Below are 26,992 nucleotides of genomic sequence, written 5' to 3'. Positions count from 1 at the left end.
GTATTCATTCCAGGTTTTTTTTTTTTATTTTCCTCCTCACAAATTCCTTCAGTTCCAATATCTCTTCAATAAATTGTTAATAGTATTTTGCTCTTTGTCTTTTTGAAAACAAGCCCAGGAATGAGAAGGCACCAACAGCAGCTGTCACCCATCCAATGGTACTTACTGCTCGGTTGGCCTAAAAGAAAACAAGAATAAAAAATACATCTTATTCTATACCCATTTCTGTGTCTTAAATGAAGCTTTATTTTGTTTCCTAAACTGAATACCCATTTTAATGTACAATGAATAAAGTTCAATGCCAAATTAAAATTCTAGATGAAAATGAAATAAAAGTATAATTTTTATAATTATGTAAATGATATAAATACACATTTATATGCATTCTTTATATTTTTGAAGCACTTTACAGTAAATAGACTAGTTATGAACCCAGTACTACTAATCATCACAATACACTAGTAAGAGAGATAGAACTATTCCTGTTTTGTAAAACTTAAGAGCTTGTAAGTGATTTGCCCAAGGTCATACTACCAAGATGCTGAGAGATAAGCTGAGTCTTCTGGAACCCCATGCTCTTCCTCTAGCAGCCCCTACCTCCTGAACATGCACTAGTTTGAGTAAGTCTGTATCAGGGTGAGTACAATGTGTATGGGTGGGCATGTTTCTCTGACTAAAGAATGTCTATCAATAAAATAAGGATATGATCTAAGCTAACTACCTATAAGCTCTTATTTGGTAGATAAAATTTGTAGTCTGGTAAACAGATTTCAAGAAAAGTCAATACTGATGTTAACTATCATGTCAAATTAATTTCTCATATAGACAAAATAAAAATAAACCACTGTCAAGCTCAATTGTCCATAAAGGAGTTCAGACATTTATAACTTTAATGGTATTAATCATCATCATGATGAGGGATCTAATGAATATTCATGGTTTTAATGACACTCAACGGATATTGCCTTCCATCCACATGGGTTTAAGTGCAATTTCATGACCCAAACAAAGGTCACATTCACACACTTCAGCATCATCAGGTGTTCTGAAAACAGCATTTGTACTCTGGGGTGTAAGGATCAGGCAAAACATTTTTCTCAAATGACTTGGGGAACAGTCCAATAGTTGGAAACTTGACCTAGGTCACGTTTGCCTATGCCTTCTGTCTAACCAACAGGGTTCCAGCCTGGGCCTGCCACCCACAGACTATTGCAAGGCAGTGCTGCCTTCCTAACTGCTGCTTCCCAGGTGGAAATAACAGAAAGGTCCAGGGCCAGGAAAGAGGCACAGAGTAGGAATATCTGCTCCAAGTATTTGAAGCATGTATTCCCTCAGGCCTCTAATTGTGACTCACTGCCTCTGCTCCAACCTGTAGTTGCTTGGGAGAGTAGTACTACCATCAATTTGCCCTGAGTCCTGAGAAACCCTATTTTAGTTTATAATTTTAGCTTTGTTTATTTGATTATTTATTTTATTTATAATGTTTAAATAATTACTACCTAAATTATTCCCTGTGAGAGAACAAGAAGTCAGAGCACCCCAAGCACATGGGGGTGAGGGGAAAGCAGGAAGATGTAGGATACAGGAAGAATTCCCAAGACAGGGCCACAATGATAATAAGCAAGGAGAAAGGATTGTAAATCAAGTCCAAACCTAGTATAATTCCAGACAGAAGCTGGGATCTCAGGAAGGTCTGGTACAGGGGAATGGAACAGCAATGACAGATGAAAATGCAATGAATGTCACTGGTACAGCTCTGGAAAAATGACAGGACCTTGTGCATAGGGTAGACCCAGAAAGGTGCGAGCCTAACTGACTAGGTATCTTTTAGCTTCTAGAAACACAGATGTTAAAGAAATCTCATAACTATTAGAGGTTTGTGGAGGGGATGCGTAACCTGATCCTGAGCCAAAATTCATTGAGATTACAGGACAGATTTCATTACAATGAAATCACTTCCAGCAGTACATGAATTTTCCCAGGCCCCAAATGCTCATTCATTCCAGGTCCCATCATAAATAACAAAATCCTATTTGACTGGGACAGTCCCCTGTATTTACAACCAATGGGATCTGGCCTGCACAGGATTTTGACATCTGAGGATATTCTTAGTGAAGCAGCATGCATTGGAGCTCTTTATTTCATAGCTCACTTAGGGTTGTAAGATCACCAAATGTGACTCTGCAGACTTTATCTCTGGAGGCCTCTGTCTGTGGGCCATTAATAAAGGCCTCATTCTGGGAATCCGTGCATGCCCACTGAAACATTAGCTAATCTGGAGTGGCTGTGTACAGATATCAGCATAGCAGGGTCACAGATGACTATAGGGTATATCAAATGTCTCCTTTCTGAGAACTGAAGGCTCCAGTGGTGCACTGAAGCACAGGCAGGGTGTCATCATGTGTTGTTGTCATCAGGTTTATTCAAGTATGTGGCTACCTTATACAAAGACAGACACATTTTAACCCATCGTGACCCACTCTCCTATATAGAAATGAATATCTGAGATGTGATGAATTATTAATTTGTTGGGAATATAACATTAAAAAATATTGTTTTTTAAATTTTTGGAAAACACAGAAAAGAGCCATAGAATAAGAGAAAACATTTGCATGATAAAATTTGACAAAGGATTCTTACCCAAAATACACAAAGAACTCTTAAAATTCAATTGGAAAATGAACAACCCTATTAGAAAATAGGGAAAAGGCACATCAAGAGACATATCACCAAAGATGATCTGGACTTTGCAAAAAAAGCATATGAAAAGATATCATACATATCAGTTAGCTACAAATTAAAACAATAATAAAATACCACGATATGACTATCAAAATAGCTTAAATCCAAAACACTGACAACATCAAATGCTGGTGAGGATGTGGAACAATGGGAGCTCCCATTCATCCTGAAGGGGAATGCAAAATGGTATGACCACCTTGGAAGACAGTTTGGCAGTTTTAAGAAATAAGATGTGAGATGTTGATGGTGAAGGAGAATGTATGTTTAAAGAAAGGGGAGAGAACTCAGCTTGATTTCACTGTGATCCTAAAAACTGCTCTAAAAAACTGTCATTTGATTTTTTTTTTTAAATACAGAAAAACAAAGAAAAAGGAGGATGGGACGACATCCTTCCATCCTTCCTATAATTTTTGTGCATTTTTAACTTTTTAAATTGTAGAATTACATAGCCATTTTCTAAGAAAATGTTTCTAAATTCAAGGCCCCTAAGCCTTAAGGGGATCCAAAAAAGCTAATCTAATACTAGCCATTATTTAGTAATAATATTAGCAATAGCTATTATTTAATAGTAATGATGTTAATTATTAATGAGTAATCCAAGTTGTGCAGTTTCTGATGGAGATTTTATTGGATCTAACAAAGATATAAAAAAATTCTAAAATAAACGTAATTAAAATATCCATTGTTGGCATGCTGTTCATCAGGATAAATAATGCATAACACAGTATGCTAAGAGACCTCAAATATGTCCCAGATCTTTTAAAACAACCTCATCATAGAGAGTATAAAATAGATAATGCACCCTAGGTCGCCTAGCTAAGTGGTAAAGATTGGGTTCCTGCTCACATCAGCAGAACACTAGCAGTCAGGGAGGCTCCTAAGGCTGTCACTGCACCACTGTCATTAGAACATGCAGGAGCCAAGACCTACCACTGACTGAGGAACAGTTTGTTTTTCATGGGTATTAAGTCTGGGTATGAAAGATGAAAAGATGATGGGTTACAAGTTTGAATCAAAGCAATAACATGATTTTAACTACTTTTTATTTAATGTCACTTTTTACCTTATTAAAGTATGATCAACATGCAAAAAGTCTACAGATACAAATACCCACAAACAAAACGTATACAAGTAGATATGTTTGGAAAGAAGTATACACCCAGGAAATCATCATCACAATCAGTGCCATAAGCTTATCCATTACCTCCAAGTTTCTCCCATTACCTTTGCTGGACTTTATTGTATTGTTTTGTTCTTTGTTGTATTTGGGTGGTTTTTCTCCTTTCATGGCAAAAGCCCTTAACGTAAGATGTATCATCTTAGCAAAATTTTGAGTATACAACAAACACAGTACTGTTAATCATTTGCACTTTGTTGTATAATATATCTCTGAACTAATTTACATATAACTGAAATTTGTGCCCTGTGACTAATACCTCCCCATTTCTAAAGATTCAAAATATAAATAAATAAAAATCACTTGCTAAGTGCAGTGAACAACTTTATCATTAACAAAGATGAGGAATGGAAACTGTTTCCTATCTATACTCGTTTTCAATGCAAAAGGTGAAGATGAATTTGTGTGTGTCCTCTGTGTTCTGGCTCAAAAGCAATTGATCATTCCATGTGAATAGAACACTCATTATGTTAATGTACTTCCTAATGAGAATGAATTTCCAATTATATTATTTTCTAATGAAAACAAATGCATCCTTTCATTATGTTCTATCTCCAACTTTTCCAAGCTTTTGTGAGAAGAATTAAACCTAATTTCTTAGAAGTTTATATAATTGATCCACCATTTTAAAATACTAGAAGCCTTTAATAAATTTGAGTTCTTAGAATATTATTAAAATTGTACAGAGTTATTATTTGAACTTTTAGTCTTCTTTTTAAAGTTTTTACAGGTGACAACTCCCTGGAGTTTAATAGGTATGAAGCTATTTTTGTTATTTTAATTTAAAAAATGAACACTTTTATATGTATTTTGGGTGAAGAGGACTTCCTCTTGTAACAGTTTTATGTATTCATTCTCTTTTATCACCTTAATAAATCTTTGGGCTAAAACATCAACCATGAAACTGAACTGGCAGCAGAGCAAGTAGGGAAAGGGCAACTAAAGTAACCATGTGGTTAGCTGGGGGTCAGCTATACTATACAATAGTGATGATGACTGCCAAAATTACAAAGTACTTAAAGTTAATCTGTTAAAGGACTTGAAAGGCTTGATGATTTAAAGGATCTACTTAAAAAGCACAAAATTGCATTGAAACCTAACAATGCAAGGAAACAGAAAACATTTATAAACCCATCAAGGCATGTTATCAGTTGGCCTCTACAGGCCACTGGAGAAGAATCTCAGCATGACCATCTCTGTTTGTGGCAGATGCAGCCAGCAAAGCCAGCATTGTTTTCAGTATAGTCTCTTTAGCACATGAGTTTATTGATTTGAGACAGCTGCATGGTGGGGTAATAAGGAAAGTGTGGAGAACAGAAGGCAGGAAGACTAACAGAAAGATATGGTCTCCATTCTACTTTAAGTCCCTTCCAGCTCAAAATTCATGATGTCCCCCTTCTAGTCTCAGCTTGATCATTGACTTGCTTACATGACCCTGGACAACTCAATGTCCTTCTCTGTCCTTCAGTATTTTCATATTTTTCCCTTCTCTCTGTTGCCTGAGACTTTTATCATAGCAAACAGTTACTATGTTCTCAAGGTAAGAAACTTCTTGTGTCCCCTAAAGAAAACTCACCTGCTCTGAAACCCCTTCTCCATAGCGAAGCAAAGTCACAAAATGCTCACAGTTGTTGACCAGTAAGTCATATGCCACCTCTTGTCCAATAACAAACTCTGACCGCTGCATGACTTCATCCACAGGGAGAGGGGGGTACGTTTCATCATATTTATTGTTTATTCGGTATTTGTCATTTCCTACCACATCCTTCAAGAGCTGCATCTTCACCAGGGCCTTTGTGCTGAACACAGACTTGGCACTTGTAAATGCTGAAGGAATGCCATCTATAAGGACAATTCTGGTTAGCAAGGTTTAGTGACCTAGTCTACTGAACTCCACTGCCATTTAAATACTTTGGAAATGCTAGAATGCTTAGACCTAGCTCTGCTCCTTACATACCATTAAATAATAGTCCATTTAATCTTAGACATAGCTCTCACTCTGTGTTATCAATAATGCTCATAACATATGACTAGGAATGTATGAAAATTTTTCTGAGATCTTGCTTTTTTTTTCCCATAGAACAAATTGGGTGAGAGCATCCTACCTATTCTTGGGAAATAAGTTCTCTATAGATTGGTGTTATTAAACATCTTGGTTATGTGTTTCTAACACAGTACAAATAAGATTATTGCTCACCTTTTCTATCACGAAGTTTCTTTCTCAGCATCTAAACCCTTAAGCCAACTAATTGAGGCTTAGTAGTAGTACACTGTGATTAGGAGGCTTGTCTTTAGCACCTAAGCTGCCTTCCTTACGGGATCACCTCTTCATGTTTGTTCCTTAAACTAAACTTCAATATGGGTCCCTATTTCCTGTTTTGAAACTTGTATGGTAACCCAGTCCTGTGAGAGACAACTTGGATCAGGATCAGGCCCTGCTTTTCTCTTTCCAATTCCTTTGGCCAAGAAACTAAGTTCTGAAACTAAAACAAACCTCAGTAGATACAATACCCTAGACCTGGCCCCTGTGGAGTCCTATCCTATGTTACAGGATCTGTGCCCTGCCTCTCCACCACAGCTGCCTCTCTTAATAAGCACATACACAGAGGCTGCCAGGAATCTTTGTGTTCAGACCTATCACTATGAGTTCTTGTGGCTGGACAGGCAATTCCTCAGGGCCAAGGTCTAAATGGCAGGCTCTGGTCTCTCTCAGACTGCCTATGACTGCTATGCCTGGCCATGTCCAGGTGACTCATGAGAGGAAAGGTCTCCATATAATCTGAATTTAGAAAATTTCTCCCTTATTAATAATTAAAAGCAAACTTTCTTTTCCATTATCCTCTGTCTATCCTCCTTCCCAATAGAGTAGTACTCTAAGTTAACTTTATACACTTAAAGTTTTACACATTAGAAGCATATTTATCATAGTTAAAATTTCTAAATTTTTTACTAGCCTGATGCAAAAAATCAGGAAATTGAAGTTCAGAGAGATAAACTGACTCAGAAAATATCAGAGTAGTTAATAAGTGAAATAGAAATTAAATTTTACTCTACAGGATCAAATCTCACTACTTAAACCATGTTAATATGGACCTTAAAGTGAAAACATTAATATGGAATTTCATAGTGGAAAATAAGAAAACAGCTCACAGTATTTTCCAATGTGAAAACTGTAGAGATAATGTAGATGTGTGAGGCTACTTAGTGTTAATCACCAGACTTTGGAAATTAGCAGCTGTGAATTGTAAATGTCATTTTATTTGCTATTTCCACTTATAATATTTTGGAACAAAAAGAAAGTAAGTCAAAATGTTGTAAAAACCATTTCATTAAAATTCTCAGAACTTCACGTGATAGTTAGACTCAGGCCTACACACACTTATCTTTAAAGATAGCTTTTAAAAAAAGTATTCCATATTATTTGCATATATTATTCCTAATAAATTTGTGCTCATTAACTGTTTAGAAAATACAGAAAAATAAAGCATTAAGTTTTAAATAGAAATTACTCATCCCATCTCCTAGAAATAACAACCAGTATCACTTTGATGTACCTTTATGAATGTCTCTTACTAACACATGTATAGGTACATGCATATGTATGTATTTATACAAGTTATTCTTTTGAAAACCAAGTATGATATTGCATTTTATTCTTCATTATTATTATTGCATTTTAATTATTATTGCATTTTTTATTATTATAGATTATTGCATTTTAATCTTCATTTTTCAAATAAATATTTTATCAATACTGTTTCCCATGCAGTTAAACAGGTCCAGGTTATTATTATTTTTTTTTTAATGACTGTTATATTGGCTGTTGTTTTTAATCTACCCAGCTCCTTGTCCCATCACTGCCTGTTTCTTACTGGATGATTCTGTCTGAGCTAACCATAGTATCCTGTTGTTCTGGGCAAGGTGATGGTCCAGGCATAGGTATGGGACTCAGAGTGGACCATTTAGAATTACAACAGGCAGGGCTCTTTCCTGTTAAGTTATAGACTTTATAAAATGAGAGCCTCAGGCTGCTCTTCATCCTCAGTTTATTAGAGAGACAAAGCCTGGGAGAATGAAGGCATAGGAAAAAGAATGCAGATATGAGTCCAAAAGTCCTAATTGTGTTCACATCCTACAGTAGACACCTCTGAGACCAGCATCACCTCTATCCTTTGTGCAGTTCCCTTCAGTGAAGCAATGGCTTTGCCTTTTTACCTTTTTACTTAAGCTAATTCTAGTTTTGTTACATGCAAATAAATAATTCTGAAATACAGATACTAAATACTCTGTAGCTAAATAATAATTTGTATAACTGTTCCCCTATTGAACATTAAGCCAGTGTCGATTTTTTTAAAACCATTATAAATGAGAGATAAGTGAAGGCCCTAACGCAGAAGTATTTGTACATATTTCTAAATAGTTCCCCAGACTCCTGGAAGTACAATTAGAGTCAGAGAATATGAACTCTTAAGACTTAATTCGTACTAAATTGCTTCTGTGACTGACACTATCAGTTTACATTTCCATCAACAATATCTTTGTGTTCATTTCGCTATTCCCTTATCAACACTGATTACTATCACTTTTTATCCTTTGCTACTGAAACAGGCATGCAATCTGTCTTTGTTTTATTTTACAATTTGTAGATGACTACAGAGTTGAAATTTTTAAAAATGTGTGTTAGTTTTTGCTCTTCTTTTACAAACTGTTCACAATTCTTCGTCATTTGTTTGTTGGGATTTGGGGGTTTGCTATCCTCTCAGCCTAGATTATCATTTCCCCAGATAGAATCTGACTTGTTTCCTCAAACAGTACTTTCTTATGAATTTTTCCTGACCCCTTTATTTAAAATCACAACACCTCACCTCCATCTCCCTGCCTTTGGCACTTCTTATTCCACCTATTTGACTGATTTTTTTCTATATCACTTATCTCCCTTCTAACATTTACTACTGTAATTTGTTTTGGGGGTCTCTCTCAGTGTCTCTCTCTCTTAAAATATAAGCTTTACCATGCAGGGAGATGTCTACATTTCTAACAGTATTCAGCACATACTAAATAATCTACGAATAGGTGTTGAATCATCTACTTGTGTTATATAAATATTCTGTAGCTAAATAATAATTTGTATTATTTTCTATAGTAATGCTTTCCTCATCCTGATCAATTTTAGCAACTCAATTTTTTTATTCTCCCCTTAAATCCACAAATTCATGAATAATATAAATTACTTATATGCAAAATAAAAAATATTAAGTATTAAAATATGTTATAAGGATATTTAACTTAGTCATGTTTGAGCATGACTAATGGGGATGGTTATTTATACTTTGTGATTTCTTTTTTTTTTTTAGTATAGAGGCTTTACATTTTAACATTAATTGGCCTTTGTGATTTCTTCAATGACAATGTGCTTCTGTTAGAATGTCCTTCCTAAATCTAGATTAGCTTGATTTATTTACTTTCTACATTATATATCTGTTTTATGATTTTGTTTATGATTTCTTCTTATTATAAGAAAACTAAAAAACTCTAGGAGCTACTAGAAATAAACCTTACCTACAGGTGCTATGTTGATGACATAACCATCACCCAAGTACAGCGCCCAGTGCTGATAGCCAGGACGGAATACTTCAATCAAGTCCCCTGGGTGTGGGTTGGCATGATAGTCCAAACTGAAGCACCCATTAAGCGCCATCTGAAAGCACAGTCACAAGGATGATCTTGCTGATAAAAATTGCCAAAAGAGAATCAGTTCATGACTTTAACAGAAATGGAGAGCACAGAATTTATCGAGACTGTATTCCTTATTAAAGACTTACCCATGCCACTGTGCTTCTCTTGAAATGACACCAACACTGAATTATATGTGCAAGTGGTGAACAAATTTTTCTGCTCTTATTTTCTATAGTAATGCTTTTCTCATCCTGATCAATTTCAACAACTCAAATTTTTTATAATTCTCTCCTTAAATTCATGAATAATATAAATTACTTATATGCAAAATAAAAAATATTAAGTATTAAAATATGTTTTATTTGGAAGAGAAAGGGGGAATAGAAAGTAAATGCTGCATATGCATTTTTTATTTGTTTTACTGTGTAAATGCTCAATCTATGAGTACACTAAAAAATACTACAAAGTTTCTATATGCTGGCACTTAGCATGAAAAATCAGGATTCCTGAGCATAAGATCAGAAGTCTTTTAGCCTTTTGTATTCAGCAAAGTAAAATCAAGGAGAAGAGGAAGCAGAGCAAGGTGGTTCTCAGTACAAGCAGGACAACTTAGAAGGTTGGGTGGTTTATCATATGGATGAATAAGTCTGAAAATTCTAAGTTGGTGAGGTTTTTATCTCCTTCTAAGTCAATACTCTTTGGGAAAAAAACATATAAGTCTCTGACAGCTGATTTTTATGGAGGATACATTTTCTATGTATGGCATAGAAGTAGAATAACTCAGCAAAAGAAAGTTACATCCATCCATCTACAATCAGAGGAAGATTTAATGTTGCATGCATGTTGAATTTAAATTGTCAAAAGAGTATTCCTCATCATCTCACTCTAATGCAGACATGTACACTCATTTACAAAATAAATTCAAGTGCCAGAAATGGAAACTTCCAAATCATCTAGATTATGATTATAATAGCATAGGCTAAGGACTTGGGAATGCAGACTTTCTTTCTTTCTTTTCCTTTTGGTACTCTAAAAGTCTTTTATATAGCAATTAATATTGGAAGGGTGTTTTCCCAAGTATTTGTGTGCCATCTGTTGAAAACTTCAATCATCACACTGTTACAGAAACGTGGCCAAATGTAAGCTGTCCATCTGCTGAAAAATAACTATTAAAACCCCTTTATAGAAACCGTTAAGTCTATCCACCGTCACAAATATGTCTGAGTCTTATTAATATGACATTTCACAATTTGGCCACGTGGGGAATAAAAGGAAAATAGATATATACCATGACATAAACAAACACATTTCCCATGAATAGGAATCAACAAGCACACACAGCTGCCTACTGGAATTTGGGACCTATTATAGCTGAACTTATAATAACCACCACCATTTGAACAGGGAGCACTTTGTAATACAACTTCCTTTTTTAAGTGCACCATCTCAATTAACCCTAATTAAATGAAAAAAAAATCCTCACAACTATTTATTATATTATTACCCAATTTTACAGATAAAAGGTACCATAGCAAATGCCAGCTTGGAAAATACCCATTGAGACACTTATATTATAAAATAGAAAGGGAAAATAGCTGGGCTAGGCATTAATAATGTGAGCTTTTCTTTCCATCTTCTACTTGTTCTTTGTCAGTTCTATAATTTTGGGCAGGTTACTCAGACCCATTCTCAGTTTCCTCATTTTGAAGATAGGCATAAGAATATAGAACTGACTAACTTATCTCAAATATCTGTTGAAAGAAACTAATTCTTGGGGAACTGGTTAAAAGTGGACACAAATGCTTTATGAAAACTGGCAAGAGCTGGACAGGTGACGGTAAGGGAGAGGTGGTTATCTGCAAAGCTTGAGACTGGCTCATGACTGATATGTGATTTTGGTTCCTTTTCCCCTCTTCTACCCACAATTGATAATTCTATGAGATAGACAATTCTACCACAAAATTTTAATCTATTTAACACATTTTCCATTTCTGATTTATGAAGTGTAAGTTAATTGATTACACAAAGTCTATCATATTTATAAAAAGAGATAACAAGGAAAACATTTCACACAAGATATTCCTCCAGAAAACAAAGGGAGGAACCTGAAGGGTAATGTGTAAGGGGATAAGTGGGTTCTGACACTCTTCTCTTAGAATTACAACAAAATGAGACTTCAGATTCCATCAAATCCAATAGTCTCCAAACTTGTTTTAGCAGCAGGGACCTTGTATCCAACCAAATATCAGACCCACAAAAATGTAAAATGTAAAAAGAAACAGTGTCTGTGTGTAATCAGAAAGAGTGCAACTACCCCTTCCTCAGTTGCTATTGCTACTGAGGTTTCCTGGGATCCCAGTGCTATGAGGGAATAGAATGACATATTCCAAAGACTGAAAGAAAATAGCTACAACCAAAATTTCTATCCAACTGAGGCTTTACCTCAGAAATTCAGGAGAAATAAAGACCTTCTAAGATAAGCATAAACTGAGGGAATTTGTGACCACCAGACCAGCCTTATAGAAGATGTTTAAGGGAGTCCTACATCCAAAAAAGAAAGACACCTACCATTATGAACATATGAGAAAGAATAAATCCTACTAAAAGACTGAATATGCAAAAGATAAAGAGAAAGGAATCAAACATTATCAATGCAATAAATTATCAAATCATACAAATGAACTAGAGGAAGGAAAAAAACAAAGAATAAATAAAATACCTAGAAGAAAATCAACAAAATGATATATCAGTCCTTATCCACCAAAAATAACCTTAAATATAAATGGATGAAATTCTCCAATAAAATATATAGGCTTGCTGAATTGATAAAAAAAAAATGTCCAACAATATGCTGCCTACAAAAAAAATTCCTGACCAGCAAAGATACACAGACTGAAAGTGAAAGTGTAGAAAACTATATTCCAAACAAAGGGAAGCCTAAAATGGGCAAGAGTAGCTATACTTATATCTGACAAAATAAACTTTAAGACACAAGCTGTAAGATGAGACAAAGGAGATCACAATATAATGTTCGATGAGTCAATTCAATAAGAGTAAGATACAACAATTATTAATACACACCTAATTTTGGAGCACCCATTTTATAAAACAAACACTGATAGATCTAAAAGGAGCGTTCATCTGTAATACAACAATAGTGGGAGAGTTCAACACTCTGCTTTCATCAATGGTCTGCTCACACAGACCAAAAAAACAAACAAAAAAATCAACAATGAAACATCAGTTAAAGTACACCACAAATCAAATGGGCAGGCACTTAATCCAACAGTCGCAGAATACACAATTTTTTTTAACAGTTTATAGAACCTTCTCTAGACTATACCATATATTAGGTTACAAAACAAACATTAACAAATTTTTTAAATGCAATCATATCGTGTATCTTTTTTAATCACAACTGAATATAACTAGAAGTCAAAAACAAAAGAAATTTTAGAAATTATATAAGTGCATGGAGACTGAACAATAAAGTTTTGAACAAACAGTTGGCCACTGAGGAAGTTAGAGAAAAATTTTAAAATTTTCTCAAAACAAAAATGGCACAACAAAGCCAAACTTGTGGATGGTAGCAAAAGCAGTACTATGAGAGAAGTTTATAGCAATGAGCATCTGCTTCAAAAAATTGAAAGATTTTACATAAGCACCCTAATGAAGTATCTCAAGGACTTAAAAAAACAACAACAAACCAAACCCAAAATTAGTATAAGAAAATAAATAACAAAGATCAGAGTAGAAATAAACTAAATAGAGACTAAAAAAGTCCAAAAGATCAATAAATGAGAGGGTTCTTTGAAAAGATAAACAAAATTGCTAAACCTTTGGCTTGACTAACCAACAAAAATCTGTTTCCACTCTCACCTCTATTATTCAATATAGTAATAGTTATAAAACAATTAGGCCAGAGAAAGAAATAAAAGGCATACAAATACGAAGGAAATCAAATTATCCTTGTTTGTGTTATTTACATATTTACATATATAAATACATATTTAAATATTATACACACACACCTTTAAAAACAACTAGAAGACTATTAGAATTGACCAAAAAAATTAAGGAAAGTAGCAGGATCCAAAATCAACATACGAAAATTTGTGGTTTTTCTATACACTGATAACAAACTTACAAAGAATGAAACCATGAAAGAAATAACCACAAAAAGCACTTAGGAACAGACTTAATTAAGGAAGTGAAAGACCCCTTCAATGAAAATTACAAAACACTGATGAAAGAAATTGAAGATACAAAAAGATGGAAAAACCTTCCATGTTCATTGAAAGAATTAATATTATTAAAATACCCATACAACCCAAAGTGATCTACAGACTCAATGCAATACCATCAAAATACTAATGACATTCTTCAAAGAACTAGAGAAAACCATCTTTAAATTTATATGCAAGCACAAAAGACCGTCAACAGCCAATGCAATCTTTAGAATACAGATCAAGGCATCACAATAGCTGTTTTGGTTTTTTTTTTTTTTTTGTTAACACCACCAGATTTCAAGAAATACTACAGAGTCACAGTAACAAAAACAGTATGATATTGACATAAACAGAGAAGTACAAGTACAGATCAATGGACCAGAACAGAAATCCCAGAAATAAACCAATACATCTGCAGCCAAATGATTATCAACAAAGGTGTCAAAAACACACATTTGATAAAGAACAGTCTCTTTCATAAATGGTGTTTGAAAAATTGGTTATCCATAAGCATAAGACTGAAACTTGATACCTATCTCCCACCCTATACAAAAATCAGTTACAAATGGAACAAAGACCTAAATGTGTAAGACCTGAAATTGTGAAACTACTAGGAAGAAATAGGGAAAATACTTTAAGGCATTGGTGCAGGCAATGATTTTCTGACTGGAACCACCAAAGCATAGGAAACAAAAGCAAAAATAGACAAATGGGATTAAATCAACTAACAAGCTTCCTCACAGCAAATGAAACAATCAACATGTGGAGAAACAACCTACAGAATGGGAAAAAATATTGCAAACTATACATCTGACAAGGGGTTGATAGCCAGAATATATATAAGGAAGTCAAAAAACTCAACAAAGAGGAGGAGGAGTTAGAAGGTAGGGGAGGAGGAGGAGGAAGAAGAAGAAGAAGAAGGAAGAGAAAGAAAAGGAGAAGGAAAAGGAGAAGGAGGAGAAAAATAATAAGCCAGGCACAGAAAGATAAGTACCACATTTTCTCTAAAATGTGGGAGAAAAGAAAAAAAAAGTTAATTTGAAAGTAGAATAGTAATTACTAGAGATTAGGAAGAAGAAGGTGAGGAGGGTAAAAAAGAGTGGTGTACATTATATGCATGTGTTTATATTCCATATGTATAGATGGAATATTAAACTGAACCTCAATAATAAGTACAATTAGTATGTGTCAACACAAAAAGATAACTGTGCTGAAGGTATAGTATGGAATAAAATGCAACATTTCTTTTTTCAGTGCTAAGGATTGAAACCAGGGCCTTCAATATACCAGGTAAGCATTCCAACATTGAGCCACATCCCAGCTCTCCATAACCTGTAACAATTATTGATATATGCAAAATCTGAATGAATCTCCAGAGAAGTATGCTGAATGGGGGGCATACTTCATAATCCCCCCAGTATATAACAACCTTGAAATGCCAAAGTTATAAAAATAGAGAATGGATCATGGTTGTCAGGGGCTATGGAAGTGGTGGAAGAACATGGTGTGGCTATAAAAAGGTAAAAGGGAGAATTATAGTGGTGACTTGTTAACAGTTGTGAACTGATTATTATGATCACAGATGAGGAAACAAATGGAGACTCTAATGAGTTAAGTGCCAGACCTAATGTCACACAGGTAGAAAGTGACAAAACTAGAATTTAATTTTAGATCTTCATACTTCAGACTTCATACTCCTTTTTTATACCATTTGATTAATATCATTAATCAAAGTAATAACTAAATAACATTTCATCTTTTCCCTTCTTTCAAACACCTATTAGATGGAGAAGCTGTAAAAGCACATAAATATGTATTTCATATAAACATTTATATGCAGAACCAGTGAGTAATGGGAAGTGGAGTCTTGCTAGGGAATCCCTGCATCTCTCCTGCCTAGGAAGTGTCAAGGTGGGGCAGGAAGCATCTATAGAGTGCCCAGACTCAAACCTTAGGCAAATGGCTATAACCTGTGTGCTTGTCTAATGTGATTTACCTGGACCACATCTATCAATTTCATTCAGGCACAGATGTGTAACATGGTACTTTATAAGTTTGAGATAATATAGAACCAATTAAAGATGCATTTAAAAAGTCCCCTACTACAATCTCTGTGTCAACGTTAAGGTAAAGATGTTTCAATTTAACAGTTCACTTGCACAGAACTGCATGACTCGGTTATAATATAGTGGTATGAGGGTAAGACTTTCATCTTTGTAGCAGGAATTTCCCATTTCAATTGCCAAAACAGGCTGCTCTGTTTATAGCTCCATCTTGGTCCCTGGGGATGCATCAAAAGAAATAAGTGTTTCCTGTATAGTCAGGGACAGAGTGGAACTCTCAGCCTCCTGATGTGATTTGGACCCTTTCCCATTTCAGCTGAATTCTCTATAATACTGCTACACTGAAGTGCTTCCTTGAAGCCCTTTGCTACCAGACTGGCGCATCTCAGATCCTCACAGCTACATGGATCCTTGGTCCAATAATCTCTCTCTACTGCTGAGTTCCACTCCAGGGTAAATTAACTATCCTCAGCAACAGCACCACCAACATGTTCTGCTTGGAGTCTTCCAAAGCTCCCCATCACTGACTCCCAGTTTTGCTTTCTTCATAATTTTGGCCTCTATGCATCCTATATTCTAGGTAAATCAAACCATTTTCCCCTACACACATCTGGAGGTGATGGCTGCTGTTTGTGATGCTGGATTTGTTTTGGGGTTTTGTTTGTTTTGCTAACATTTAACCTTCTACCTGAAATTCCCACTTCCAAATGTCCCCAAGCAAAGATCCAGATCAGATGCCACCTCTTCCCTTAGGTCTTTCTCCAACCAGCCAGAAAGATATCTCCTTTTGATTTTCCATATAGCATTCTCTCCAACGGCCCATCCCACTTCCTACACCTGTGCCAGTAACTGGTGTCTGGGGAATTTTCTCTTCTGCCTCATATGGAAGGCTGGTTCTTGTTCATCTCTAGACTTTCAATTCGTGGCAGAGTGTCTGACACAAATAAGTACCAAGCCAATGTTTCATGAATGGAAGAATAAGAAACTCAAGCTCAGGGAGGTCACAAGTGGCTGAATTTTCCCATTACATGAGTCATATTCATAATCCTGAATGCCAAATAGCACCATCAAATGCTAAGATAATCTTGACCCCTAGTACTACTATTCATATTCATTTCAGTGAAGGATAGTAGGTGTAAAAAGCCTTGATAAGCAGACTGCTTCTAGTCCCAGTTCTGCCACTTCATAGCCTCCTCAGTGGAGGAAGCAAGTCTCTTTTTTTTTCCCCCTGCGGACTCAGTGCCTTCATTTGGGGGAGGGGGCGGGGATGAATTAGATCAGATGCTCTCTAACCCTCGGAGCTTTTGTGAAAGAGGTTCCTGGGCATCTGGAGGTCCTCCTTCCCTTCGCCAGCACTCTCAAGCCCGGGGTCTCCCCTCACCCGGCAGCAGGTGCTGATGTCCCGGGTTCTCCCTGGCTCGCAGTTGCGGACCCTCCTCCTAGAGAATCCGTGGCGACTCCATCAGTACCCGGAAGAGGCCAAGCCGTAGCGGTGGACCCCCACTGGCCGGCCACCAGTGCCAACGCCAGCCCAAGCGCTCGAAGACCGCCCCTCCGCGGGCGCCAGCAGCGCAAGGCACTGCGTTCGGGACGCAGCGGCGCATGCGCCCCACGCTTCACGCTCTGGGCTGTCGGCTCCGCCCCCGAGGTCGGGGCACGCCGCCAGAGGTCCGGCCCGCCCAGCTCCGAGCCCCAGCCTTCTGGCCTGGCGGTTCATCTTAGTTTGACCCTTTATTTATACCCACCTGCATACACAAGCTGCACCCGCTGCACCCGCCTCGACCCAGAAGCACAGACATAGCACGCCCCCTGCACAATGAAGCACACGAATCCAGCGCTCAGAGCGCAACCTCGAACAGTTACATCCCGGCCAGCCACTTGGATCTTTCTGCAACTAACTTTCATGATACCAGGCGCTGTGCTAGGCGCTGCGGTTATAAAGGTAACCCATCTAGTTGAACCTAGACACGTTAGTATACCCTCATCAGCAATTCATATTACACCCTGTTCTAGCTCTACATGAATTCCTCCAAGGAGGAAGAGATCCTGGTCCCTGCACTCCAAGAAAGCATCCAGGAGCGAGGATACACAAAAGCCAATTCCTTTTGGATTCCTTCCTGTCACCATTCCCAGGCCCAAGGTTTACAGAGTCGGGAGAAGCAAGAAGATCGATGGAAAAAGCATGAGTAGTCCCCCACTGGGCCTCCTGGTACTGGTTTCCGCCAGTGGGAAATTTACCTGGCTCTGGATAGGATGGGTTCTTTATTAAAGACCAGATTTTCTCAAGAAGCTCATTCCCCTCCCCGCCTACCCTGCCCTGCCCAGCTCCGTCCCTGAAAAGGATCCTGGTTCTAGAAAGATGAGCAGAGCAAGTCCCTTATTCAGCGTGACTCAGATTCATGTGACAAAGCAGGGCCTAACAGACTCTTCCAAGCCAGGTAGGCCAGCAGAGGTCTCCAGGAATACAGCCCTGTAAGTTTAAAAATAAAGCTGGGCGTGGAGAGTATCCTTTTACTCACTGCTTAGAACAACAACAACAACAACAAAGACGACTACGAAGAGACAAAGACAGGCCAGAAATACTAACCAGCCTTGGCAGAGTCTTAAGTGGATCTTTTGGAGCACTGCAGAGCTCTTTTCTTTTAACTATTTCCTCACCTGAACTGTTGCATCCCTCCCAGTCACTTGAACCAACTAAACTTCATGATACCATGTGCTAGGCACCATGGTTGCAAAGATTACCTATCTTGTTGCACCTAGAAATGTTAGAATACACTCATCAGGAATAAACAGTACACTATGTTTTAGCTCTAGGTTTTTATTCTGATGTAAATGGAATTTCAATTAAAAGGATTTCCCCCCTACTGATTCAAAAGCTAATATAGCTAGCTGATTTTATGTGTTATTCATAATAAGAACTACCTAAATATGCAGCTGAGTTTGTTTTTGTTTTGTTAAGGAATTGGGTTCAATTAAGAAAATCATGGGTAAACTTGCATGATCTGAAACTTGAGGTCTGTTTTTGGCAATTTTGGAAACATAGAGTGCCCAGAAAGTCATGGAAAGTATTTGAAATCTAGATATCGTTGGCAAACAAAATTTTGGCAAAGTAGAAACTAGAATGTTTGGGAGGTCATAACTTTGTTATTTTTATGTGCTAATATTTTTCTTACAGGTTTCCTATTTAATATATAGTTAGAGTTATAAACTGAATCTGATATGCCTTTCAATACCTTATTAATGTCTCAAAGAGAAAGCCATAAACATGCATTTATTTTATTATGCTCCTCAACTACTTCAATTGAGTCATCACTGAAGGAAGTGGTTCATGATTTTATACAGGAGAGTTACTGTGAGCATTTATAAAGCCATCCCGCTTATGAGCTAAATTTATTATGTTTGCCAGGTTAATCTGTTTTCTCTAATCGGACACTTAATCATCCAGTCTCCTCCCTGCATTATGGATTCATGAATGTGAACTGAGGAGAGTTGCTCAGTCAGGGCAAGATGATAAATTATCTTTTCATTTTGGGGGTATTTGTGATTAAATGCCTCATAATAGAATTAAAATGAAATAAATCTTGTGATTTTAGTTCTAGGTTCCTGCCAGGTGTAGATAAAATGCATTCAATGTATGAATGGAGTTTATAGGAGAAACACAGCTTTGTAGTACAGGAGGGCCAAGTCTCCCCTCATATCTATCAGTGGAAGAGATGATTGATCTCTGGTGGTACTCTATTGGATCAGCAGCTCAGAATTAACATTTCCATTCATAAATGAGGCATTAGTCTTGGGGCAGAAATAGGCAAAGTTTGAATCTAGAGCTATAATCTTGGGATCTAGAGGGCTGTGCATGGTACACAGTAGGAGCAGATGTTAGAATACAGCCAAATTACCAGTTCCCCATTATTTTGGCTATTAAATGGACAGCACTTTCAGTTGCTGCCTGGTTGGGTTTAAACATATTGAAATAACCATAATGGAGATGATTTAGTCATGTTTGTTATTAAATAAATAGTCCACATTCTAGCAAAAGGTCTGTGAGGGAACAAAAGTCATTATTTGTGTTTTTAACACATGGAGACTAAAATCAATTGGCATTGCTGGCATTTTGTGATACTAATGGAGGCCTCAAAACGAGCCTGTATATATTTCTGTGTATTTAGGTATCTTGTAGATAGTAAGGCACTTTCATATCTTTTGTGCATTTGATGCTGACAACAAACCTGTGACTGTTCAGCTCCTGGCAGTTACTGTGAGACCTGAGACATGGAGCTGTGGACAGAGGGTAGAACTGAAGCCAGGTCTTAGTCAAAAGCCTTCCTCTATCCAAACACCTCTTTCATTAGACAGCAAAAGCAAAGTATTGCATTTATTTATTTGTTTATTGTGTGGTGCTGGGGATGGAACCCAGGGCCTTGTGAGTGCTAAACGCACACTGTATCACTGAGCTACACCCGCAGCCCTAAAGCCTTATTTTTAGATTTAAAAAGAGCACAGGTTAGGGGCTGGAATTGTGGCTCAGCGGTAGAGCACTCGCGGGACCCGGGGTTCGATTCTCAGCACTACATAAAAATAAAGGTATTGTGTTGTGTCCATCTACCAAAAAAAAAAAAAAAAAAGATTTTCTCTCTCTTGGGGCTGGGGATGTGGCTCAAGCAGTAGCATGCTCACCTGGCATGCGCGGGGCGCTGGGTTCGATCCTCAGCACCATATTTTTTAGTTTTTAGTTTTTAAACTAAAAAATAAATATTAAAAAAATTCCCCCCCCTCTTAAAAAAAAAAGAATTTCTCTCTTTAAAAAAAAAGAGTACAGGTTAACAATATTGTATTAAACATTTCAAAATAGCTTTAAAAAAAACTCCATAAATATATACAATTATTATCTGCCAATTCAAAACAAAAGTAAGAAAAGAAGTGGATATAAATTCAAGTATCTTAATAATTAAAGGTAAAATAAATAAACATTGTCTACATGTTGTTAAAAAAATAAGACCCACAAAAATAAAAGATCTGTACAATACAAGCTGAATAAGACTTGGTATGAAGATGGTCTTTTGATGATCTCGTGGCCTTAAAGGAGATATCTGCAGAGATGATACATTGGCTACATTAGCACCATGAGTGAGAGTTGAGACATTGTTTCGATAGCTCCAACACTGTCCCTTAGATTCCATGCTATTAAAGTAAAAGCTTTTTCTTTGACTTGAGAGTGCAGACAACAAGTGCTTAGATTGTATTTTTTTTTTTTTGTACAAATTTCTCAGACTTCTCTTTCATTCTGCTTTGTGCATTCTTGCTCAATCTGCTTAAAACTTAAAAATTCGTTTTCTTGTAGATTCCTCAAGTCATGCACATCCAAGATAAGAGTGGCCTCTGTGATTGCTGCTTTCCAATGCTGATGTTCATTTGAAATGACTAAGTTGGTAAATTCAGCAGACTCAAATCTCTGGGGACAGTTAAGAGAGTGGATAGAGAAAGGAATGATTCAATGGAGTCTAGGACAGAGGCCCAGAAACCTGTCAGTAAATGGATATGCCTTCTGTAGAAGTAGCCTGTGTTCTGCCCAAGAAAAAGACAATGTAAAAGCCTCGGGCAGGGAGACAGGAGTCCTGGGTTCCAGTCTCAGCTCAACCCCTTGCTAGCAGTATTACATGGGGCATGGTCCTTACACACTTTCTGAGCCTCTGAGCCTTTTATACATGCATGAAATGGGAAAAATCTGTGACCATGGCAGTCCACAGTCACAGATTTTTACTATATAAAAAGCTTAATGGATATAAGAAAGAATAATTTAAACTTAAGTTTATCAATAAATATGACAGAAAGAAATCTTTAAAAATTACCCTTAAATTTCACCATATTTAGGAAGAAAAATGGTTAAATATATGCACAGTATTCCTATAATTGCTTTCCTGAGTTATCACTTTTCACATTTAAATTCAGAGCAAGTTGCCTTATTTATTAATTGTAACATTTTCATACTATAAATATGTCACTTGAAAGTGATCCTGCCATGTAGTTAAGCCTTTTATTTTGGTTTTTATTTTAGTTATGTCTTTTATTTGTCTAATAAATAAAAATACATCACTAAAAAGAAGCCAGAGATATAAATGATTTCAGGGCCTTGGCCCTACGGGAAAATCATGCAATGTATTTGGAAAAAAGTTAATTCTGACTTTTCCTCTATAAAATGCTAAAATTCTGCACAAAATCTTAAAGCACAAGTGTTTACAGGACTCTTGGTGACAAGAAAAGCAATAGTAAATGTGCTTTAGCACTAAAATTCACGTATCCATGGAAACCTGTGAAGTTCCGTAAACCACACGCACACAGCCTGCAGTATTTATGGAAGGGCTGAGGCGGTGATCAGTGGGTTACAGCACTGTGAGCAGCTGACAGATTGCAGAGAGCTGCTCCGCACAGACCTGGATCAGGTTGTTTTCCTCTGCTAAATGTAATTATAGAGAAATTCAGAGATCTCAGGCATTACTGAGGGAAAAAAAAAAAAACATGTTTATTTACGTGTATTTATATCTCTCTGAATATGGTGTCCTTAAATCAGGTTTTTTTCATCAGAAAATACTTGATAAAGCATCAGCATTTTCCCCTCCCCACACATTTGTGGTTACATTCAAATCCTCTGTAGATTTTCCATGTGTGCAGATGCATATATATCTTGACTGTTGGGAGAAAAATGCCACAAGTTTTACCAAATTAATTATTCCTGGGAATTTAAATATGTGTCTGGACAGTGTTTCCTAATGTATAAATTGCTCTCCAAACAAAGGACATAAAGATATTTTGGGGAAAGAATCACAGACAGATATCTGAAGTGTTTATATAATCAAGGACCAATATTCTAATAAAATAAAGAAGTTATGCTGTTCAAAAAAGCACATTCACACAATGTTCCATTTTTTAAAATGTGCTTATCATCCCATTTAGTCCATATATCCTTTTATTACTATTTTCCCTTCCATTGCCAAGTTCTGGATTCTGTCTCAAATATTAGTCTAGATTTTAATAACTTGGAAATTAACTACACAAGAAAACAGAGTAAAAAATTATTAAATGAGTCCTTCAAAATATGTTTTTCTACCCTCACCAAAATTTCCTCTTTAAATATTTTTTTATGTTTAGTGTTCTAAAGATGCACTGTCCCTTATGGTAGCCAGTAGGCACATGTGGACTTCAGATGTTCCTAGTGAGACATTTGAAATAGTATTTGTATATATTGGGTTAAATAGAACATGACAGTTTAATTTCACCTGTTTAAATGTTTTTTGAAAAACGCTTGCTAAAATATTTAAAAATGTATATGGGTATAGCATTGTGTTTTAATAGAAAAACGCTCCTCTAATAAGACTGTCCAGATTCTTCAAACGGGGATATTTTTTAAAAGTATGTGGTGTCTGCCAGCCTGCCCAGTCTTGCCTTCCACCCTTCACACATAGCCACACTGATTGCTTTCACCTAAGTGCTTTACATTTTCTTCTTCTTTATGGTCCGGGCTCCTCTTTTTTTCTCCCATGCAATTCTCCATGGCAAAAATCTCCCGTGAGCAAATCAATGCTCTTCTCTTTTACCTCTGCTTTCTGAGAGCCAAAGAGGCAGAGCTCCTGCCCTGTGAAACCCAGTGAGCCCCGCCCACACAGGTCCTGGGGTTTGCCAGACTCAGATGCCACAGAGTCTGACAAATGCTGGGAAGGGAGCGCTACCCTGTGTGGAAATCAGCTCAGCCGCTGCCAACTATAATGGGAAAGTAGCTGAGGCTATTTTGTGTTATCATTTTGCGTTATTATCCTGAACTAAACTCAGATTGCAGCCTGAGTCGGAATCTCCAATAACAATCTCCAATAAATAGGCTGTGTGACTTTTGTTAAATATTTTTTGTCCTCTGGGTCTACGTTTTCTTTTTATTCTAATTAATATTTTAATGGAATTTAATAAAGTAAATTTCATAGAAAAATCTTTGTCCAAGAATTTGTGATGACCCAAGATTCTAGTGATTCAGTTTGGATTTGTAAGACCGGGAAAAAAGAATGCATGGGGAAGTCACATTTCTGCTTCTGATGATATGAAGACTATTTTCAGCTACAAATCAGAGAAGATCACATTAATAATGACATAAAATAGGGGGCTATTTTTCTTATATTAAGATGTCTGAAGAAAACCTTTGCTGGACTCATACCCTGCATCAGAACCACCAGCAAATCCGGATGCTTTAATCTTTCTACCTCCATCACTTCCACCTCTGTCTATCCACTGCTGTGACCTTCTTTTCTTTCCGTTTCCTCCTTTGCTCTCCTTAAATGTTTTCTATATCCAGCAGCCCTGGAGCTTCTGTTCAAATTTACATACCGTGTCACTCCCCTGCTCAAAATCCTCCAATGAATAAGATCTAAAATTCTGATCCCAGTTTGCACGCCTCTGAAATGCTTGCACTGGGGATCTCTTATCTCATTCTCTTCCTTTTCCCTGTTCCTAGACTCTCTGGTCTTCCTGCAGCTTCTTGAATATACGGTGCATGTTTTCCCTCAGGGCCTTTGCATATGCTATCCCCTTTTTCCTGGAGCCCTCCTGTCTCTGACATGCCCATCACTACAAAATATCTGTGGAAGCTGCAGCAGCCATCTTGTATAAAGGAGAAGTCCCAAAGAATCGCACAAAAACTGATGGGAGGACTTGATGTCATTCAGTTGCTGAAGTATTCATCCAACCACCAAGTATTGGGTGTTGATTTTGCACTGGACACCATACTAATGCTGGGGATTCTTGTAAAAAAATTAAACAGTGTTCTTTCTTATGGGGAGCTTCATTCTAATAAGGAAGAGGATGGTCAATATCTGTGTATTGCTCCTTCATTACCTTCAGATTTCTCAAATGTCATTTTATTATTTAGGCTTTCTTTTATCAACCAGTATATAATATCATCACTTCACTCTCAAATTCCCTAATTCCTTAACCTTCCTTATTTTTTTAAATCAAAACTCTAAAATATCTGATATGCACACACACACACACACACACACACACAGATATATATATATATATATATATATATATATATATATATACACACACACACACACACACACATACATATCAGGGAAATATATATGTTATTGACCATCCTGTTTCTTATTAGAATGCTTTAATGTTCCTACCTTCATCAAGGGCTACCACACCTGCAAGAAATTTAAAAATATTTTCTTTTTTTTCTAACCTTTGGAGAGGGAGGCATGGAAAGGGAAAAATACTAAAGTTAATAAAATCACCATGTCAATAAGATACCATGATTAGTATACCCCAGTTCTATTTATCACCTAGCAGATTAGAGATTTGTTAACCATGAGATCCTGAGCACTCCAAAGAATGTTCTTCCCCTAGGTAATTCTCTTGTTTTATTCCACCCTTTCCATCTTGAAAACATGGTCATTTATAGGACTTATTTTTCCAATTAATAACTGTTCTGTTTCAGTAGATTCTATGGTGATATTTCCTTTTTCATCTTGGATTTTGAGAATTTGAGTTTTTTTCTCCTATTGTTTTGTAAGTTTGGCTAACAGTTTATCAATTTTATTTATCCTTTCAAAAAACCAACTCTTTGTTTCATTGATATTTTGTATTTTTTAAATCTCAATTTCATTGACTTCAGCTCTGATTTTTTTATCTTTTATTGATTTTATTTTTTTTTAAATACATGACAGCAGTGGAATGCATTATAATTCTTATTACACATATAGAGCATAATTTTCATATCTTTGTATATAAAGTATGTTCATACCAATTATGCCTTTATACATGTACTTTTTTGAATTACAATTCTTAATACACATATATACCACAATTTTTCATCTCTGTTTGTATATAAAGTATGTTGACACCCAATTCAAGTCTTCATACATGAACTTTGTATAATGATGTCCATTACATTCCACCATCCTTGCTATTTTTATTATTTCCTGACTTCTACTGATTTTTCTGTTAGTTGTTCTTCCTTTTCTAGGTCCTTGAGATGTAATGTTAGATTATTTATTTGGTATCTTTTTATTCTTTTAATATATGAGTTAAATGCTATGACCTTCCTCTTAAAACTGCCTTCATTCTGTCCCAGATATTTTGACATGTTCTATCACTATTCTCATCCAAAAGATCATCAGAAACTATTTTGAAAATTTAAACTCCAACAAGCTAGAAAATCTTGACAATATGGACAAATTCCTAGAGACATAAGACCCATGCAAATTGAACCAGGAGAACATAGAAAACTTAAACAGATTAATTTCTAGTAAAGAAATTGAAGCAGCCATCAAAGCTTTACAACAAAGGAAAGGTCTGGGTGGATTCTCAGCCAAGTTCTACCAGACCTTTAAAGAACTAAAACTGATCCTCCTAAATTATTCCATGAAACAGAAAAAGAGAGAACTCTGCCAAATGCATTCCATAAAGCCAGTATCACTCTGATACCAAAACCACACAAAGACACATCAAGGAAAGAAAACTTTAAGCCAATATCCTTGATGAATGTAGATGCAAAAATTCTTAATAAAATTCTGGTAAATCGCATACAAAACACATTTAAAATGGATGCAGGGTTGATTGGTATATAAATCAATAAATGTAATTCACTAAATAAATAGACTTAAAGACACGAGTCACATGATTATCCCAATAGATGCAGAAAAAGCAGTTGACAAATCATAGCATTCATTCATTTTTAAAGCACTAGAAAAATTAGGGATAGAAGGAACTTTTCTCAATGTTGTAAAAGCTATATATGACAAACTATTAGTCTGAATGGAGAAAAACTGAAAATATTTCCTCTAAAAATAGGAACAAGAAAAGGATGTCCATTTTCACCACTCTCTTGTTCAACATAGTCCTAAAAACTCTAGCCAGAGCAATTAGGCAAGAAAGGAAATTAAAGGGATACAATTAGGAAAAAAAGAGTTCAAATTATCTCTGTTTGCCAATAACATGATCTTATATTTAAAAGACCCAAAAAAACTCTACCAGAGGATTCTAGAGGTCATAAATGAATTCAGCAAAGTAACAGGATTCAAAATTAATACCCATAAATCAATTGCATTCCTATACTC

At 36.2% G+C, this 26,992-nt stretch overlaps 1 protein-coding gene across 3 annotated transcripts; it reads right to left on the bottom strand.

Annotated features, from left to right (window-relative positions):
- Positions 1-21: 21 nt before the first annotated feature.
- Positions 22-18,215, bottom strand: Plaat1 (phospholipase A and acyltransferase 1). Of its 3 annotated transcripts, none has more exons than XM_076868426.1 (4): positions 18,126-18,215; positions 9,479-9,617; positions 5,496-5,761; positions 22-178 (listed from the first exon to the last, which is right to left on the bottom strand). In XM_076868426.1, exons 2-4 carry the CDS (start codon positions 9,615-9,617, stop codon positions 77-79), a joined length of 507 nt encoding a protein of 168 aa, XP_076724541.1. In that variant the 5' UTR covers positions 18,126-18,215; the 3' UTR covers positions 22-76. The 3 variants fall into 3 exon arrangements, with proteins under 3 accessions (XP_076724541.1, XP_076724540.1, XP_076724542.1); XM_076868425.1 differs by lacking the exon at positions 18,126-18,215 and adding an exon at positions 17,269-17,463; XM_076868427.1 differs by lacking the exon at positions 18,126-18,215 and adding an exon at positions 17,181-17,264.
- Positions 18,216-26,992: the final 8,777 nt, after the last annotated feature.

Source organism: Callospermophilus lateralis, chromosome 10, assembly GCF_048772815.1.
Source record: "Callospermophilus lateralis isolate mCalLat2 chromosome 10, mCalLat2.hap1, whole genome shotgun sequence".
NCBI classification, from domain to species: Eukaryota; Metazoa; Chordata; class Mammalia; order Rodentia; family Sciuridae; genus Callospermophilus; species Callospermophilus lateralis.
Note: the sequence above shows the minus strand (reverse complement) of the source record. Positions and strands in the feature narration are given on the sequence as shown.

Coding starts and splice junctions, on each gene's coding strand:
- Plaat1 (XM_076868426.1), bottom strand. CDS start 9,617: ATGGCGCTTAATGGGTGCTTCAGTTTGGACTATCATGCCAACCCACAC. Junction 5,762..9,478: donor CATCAACATAGCACCTGTAG/GTAAGGTTTATT, acceptor TTGTCCTTATAG/ATGGCATTCCTTCAGCATTT. Junction 179..5,495: donor GAGAAGGGGTTTCAGAGCAG/GTGAGTTTTCTT, acceptor GTTTTCTTTTAG/GCCAACCGAGCAGTAAGTAC.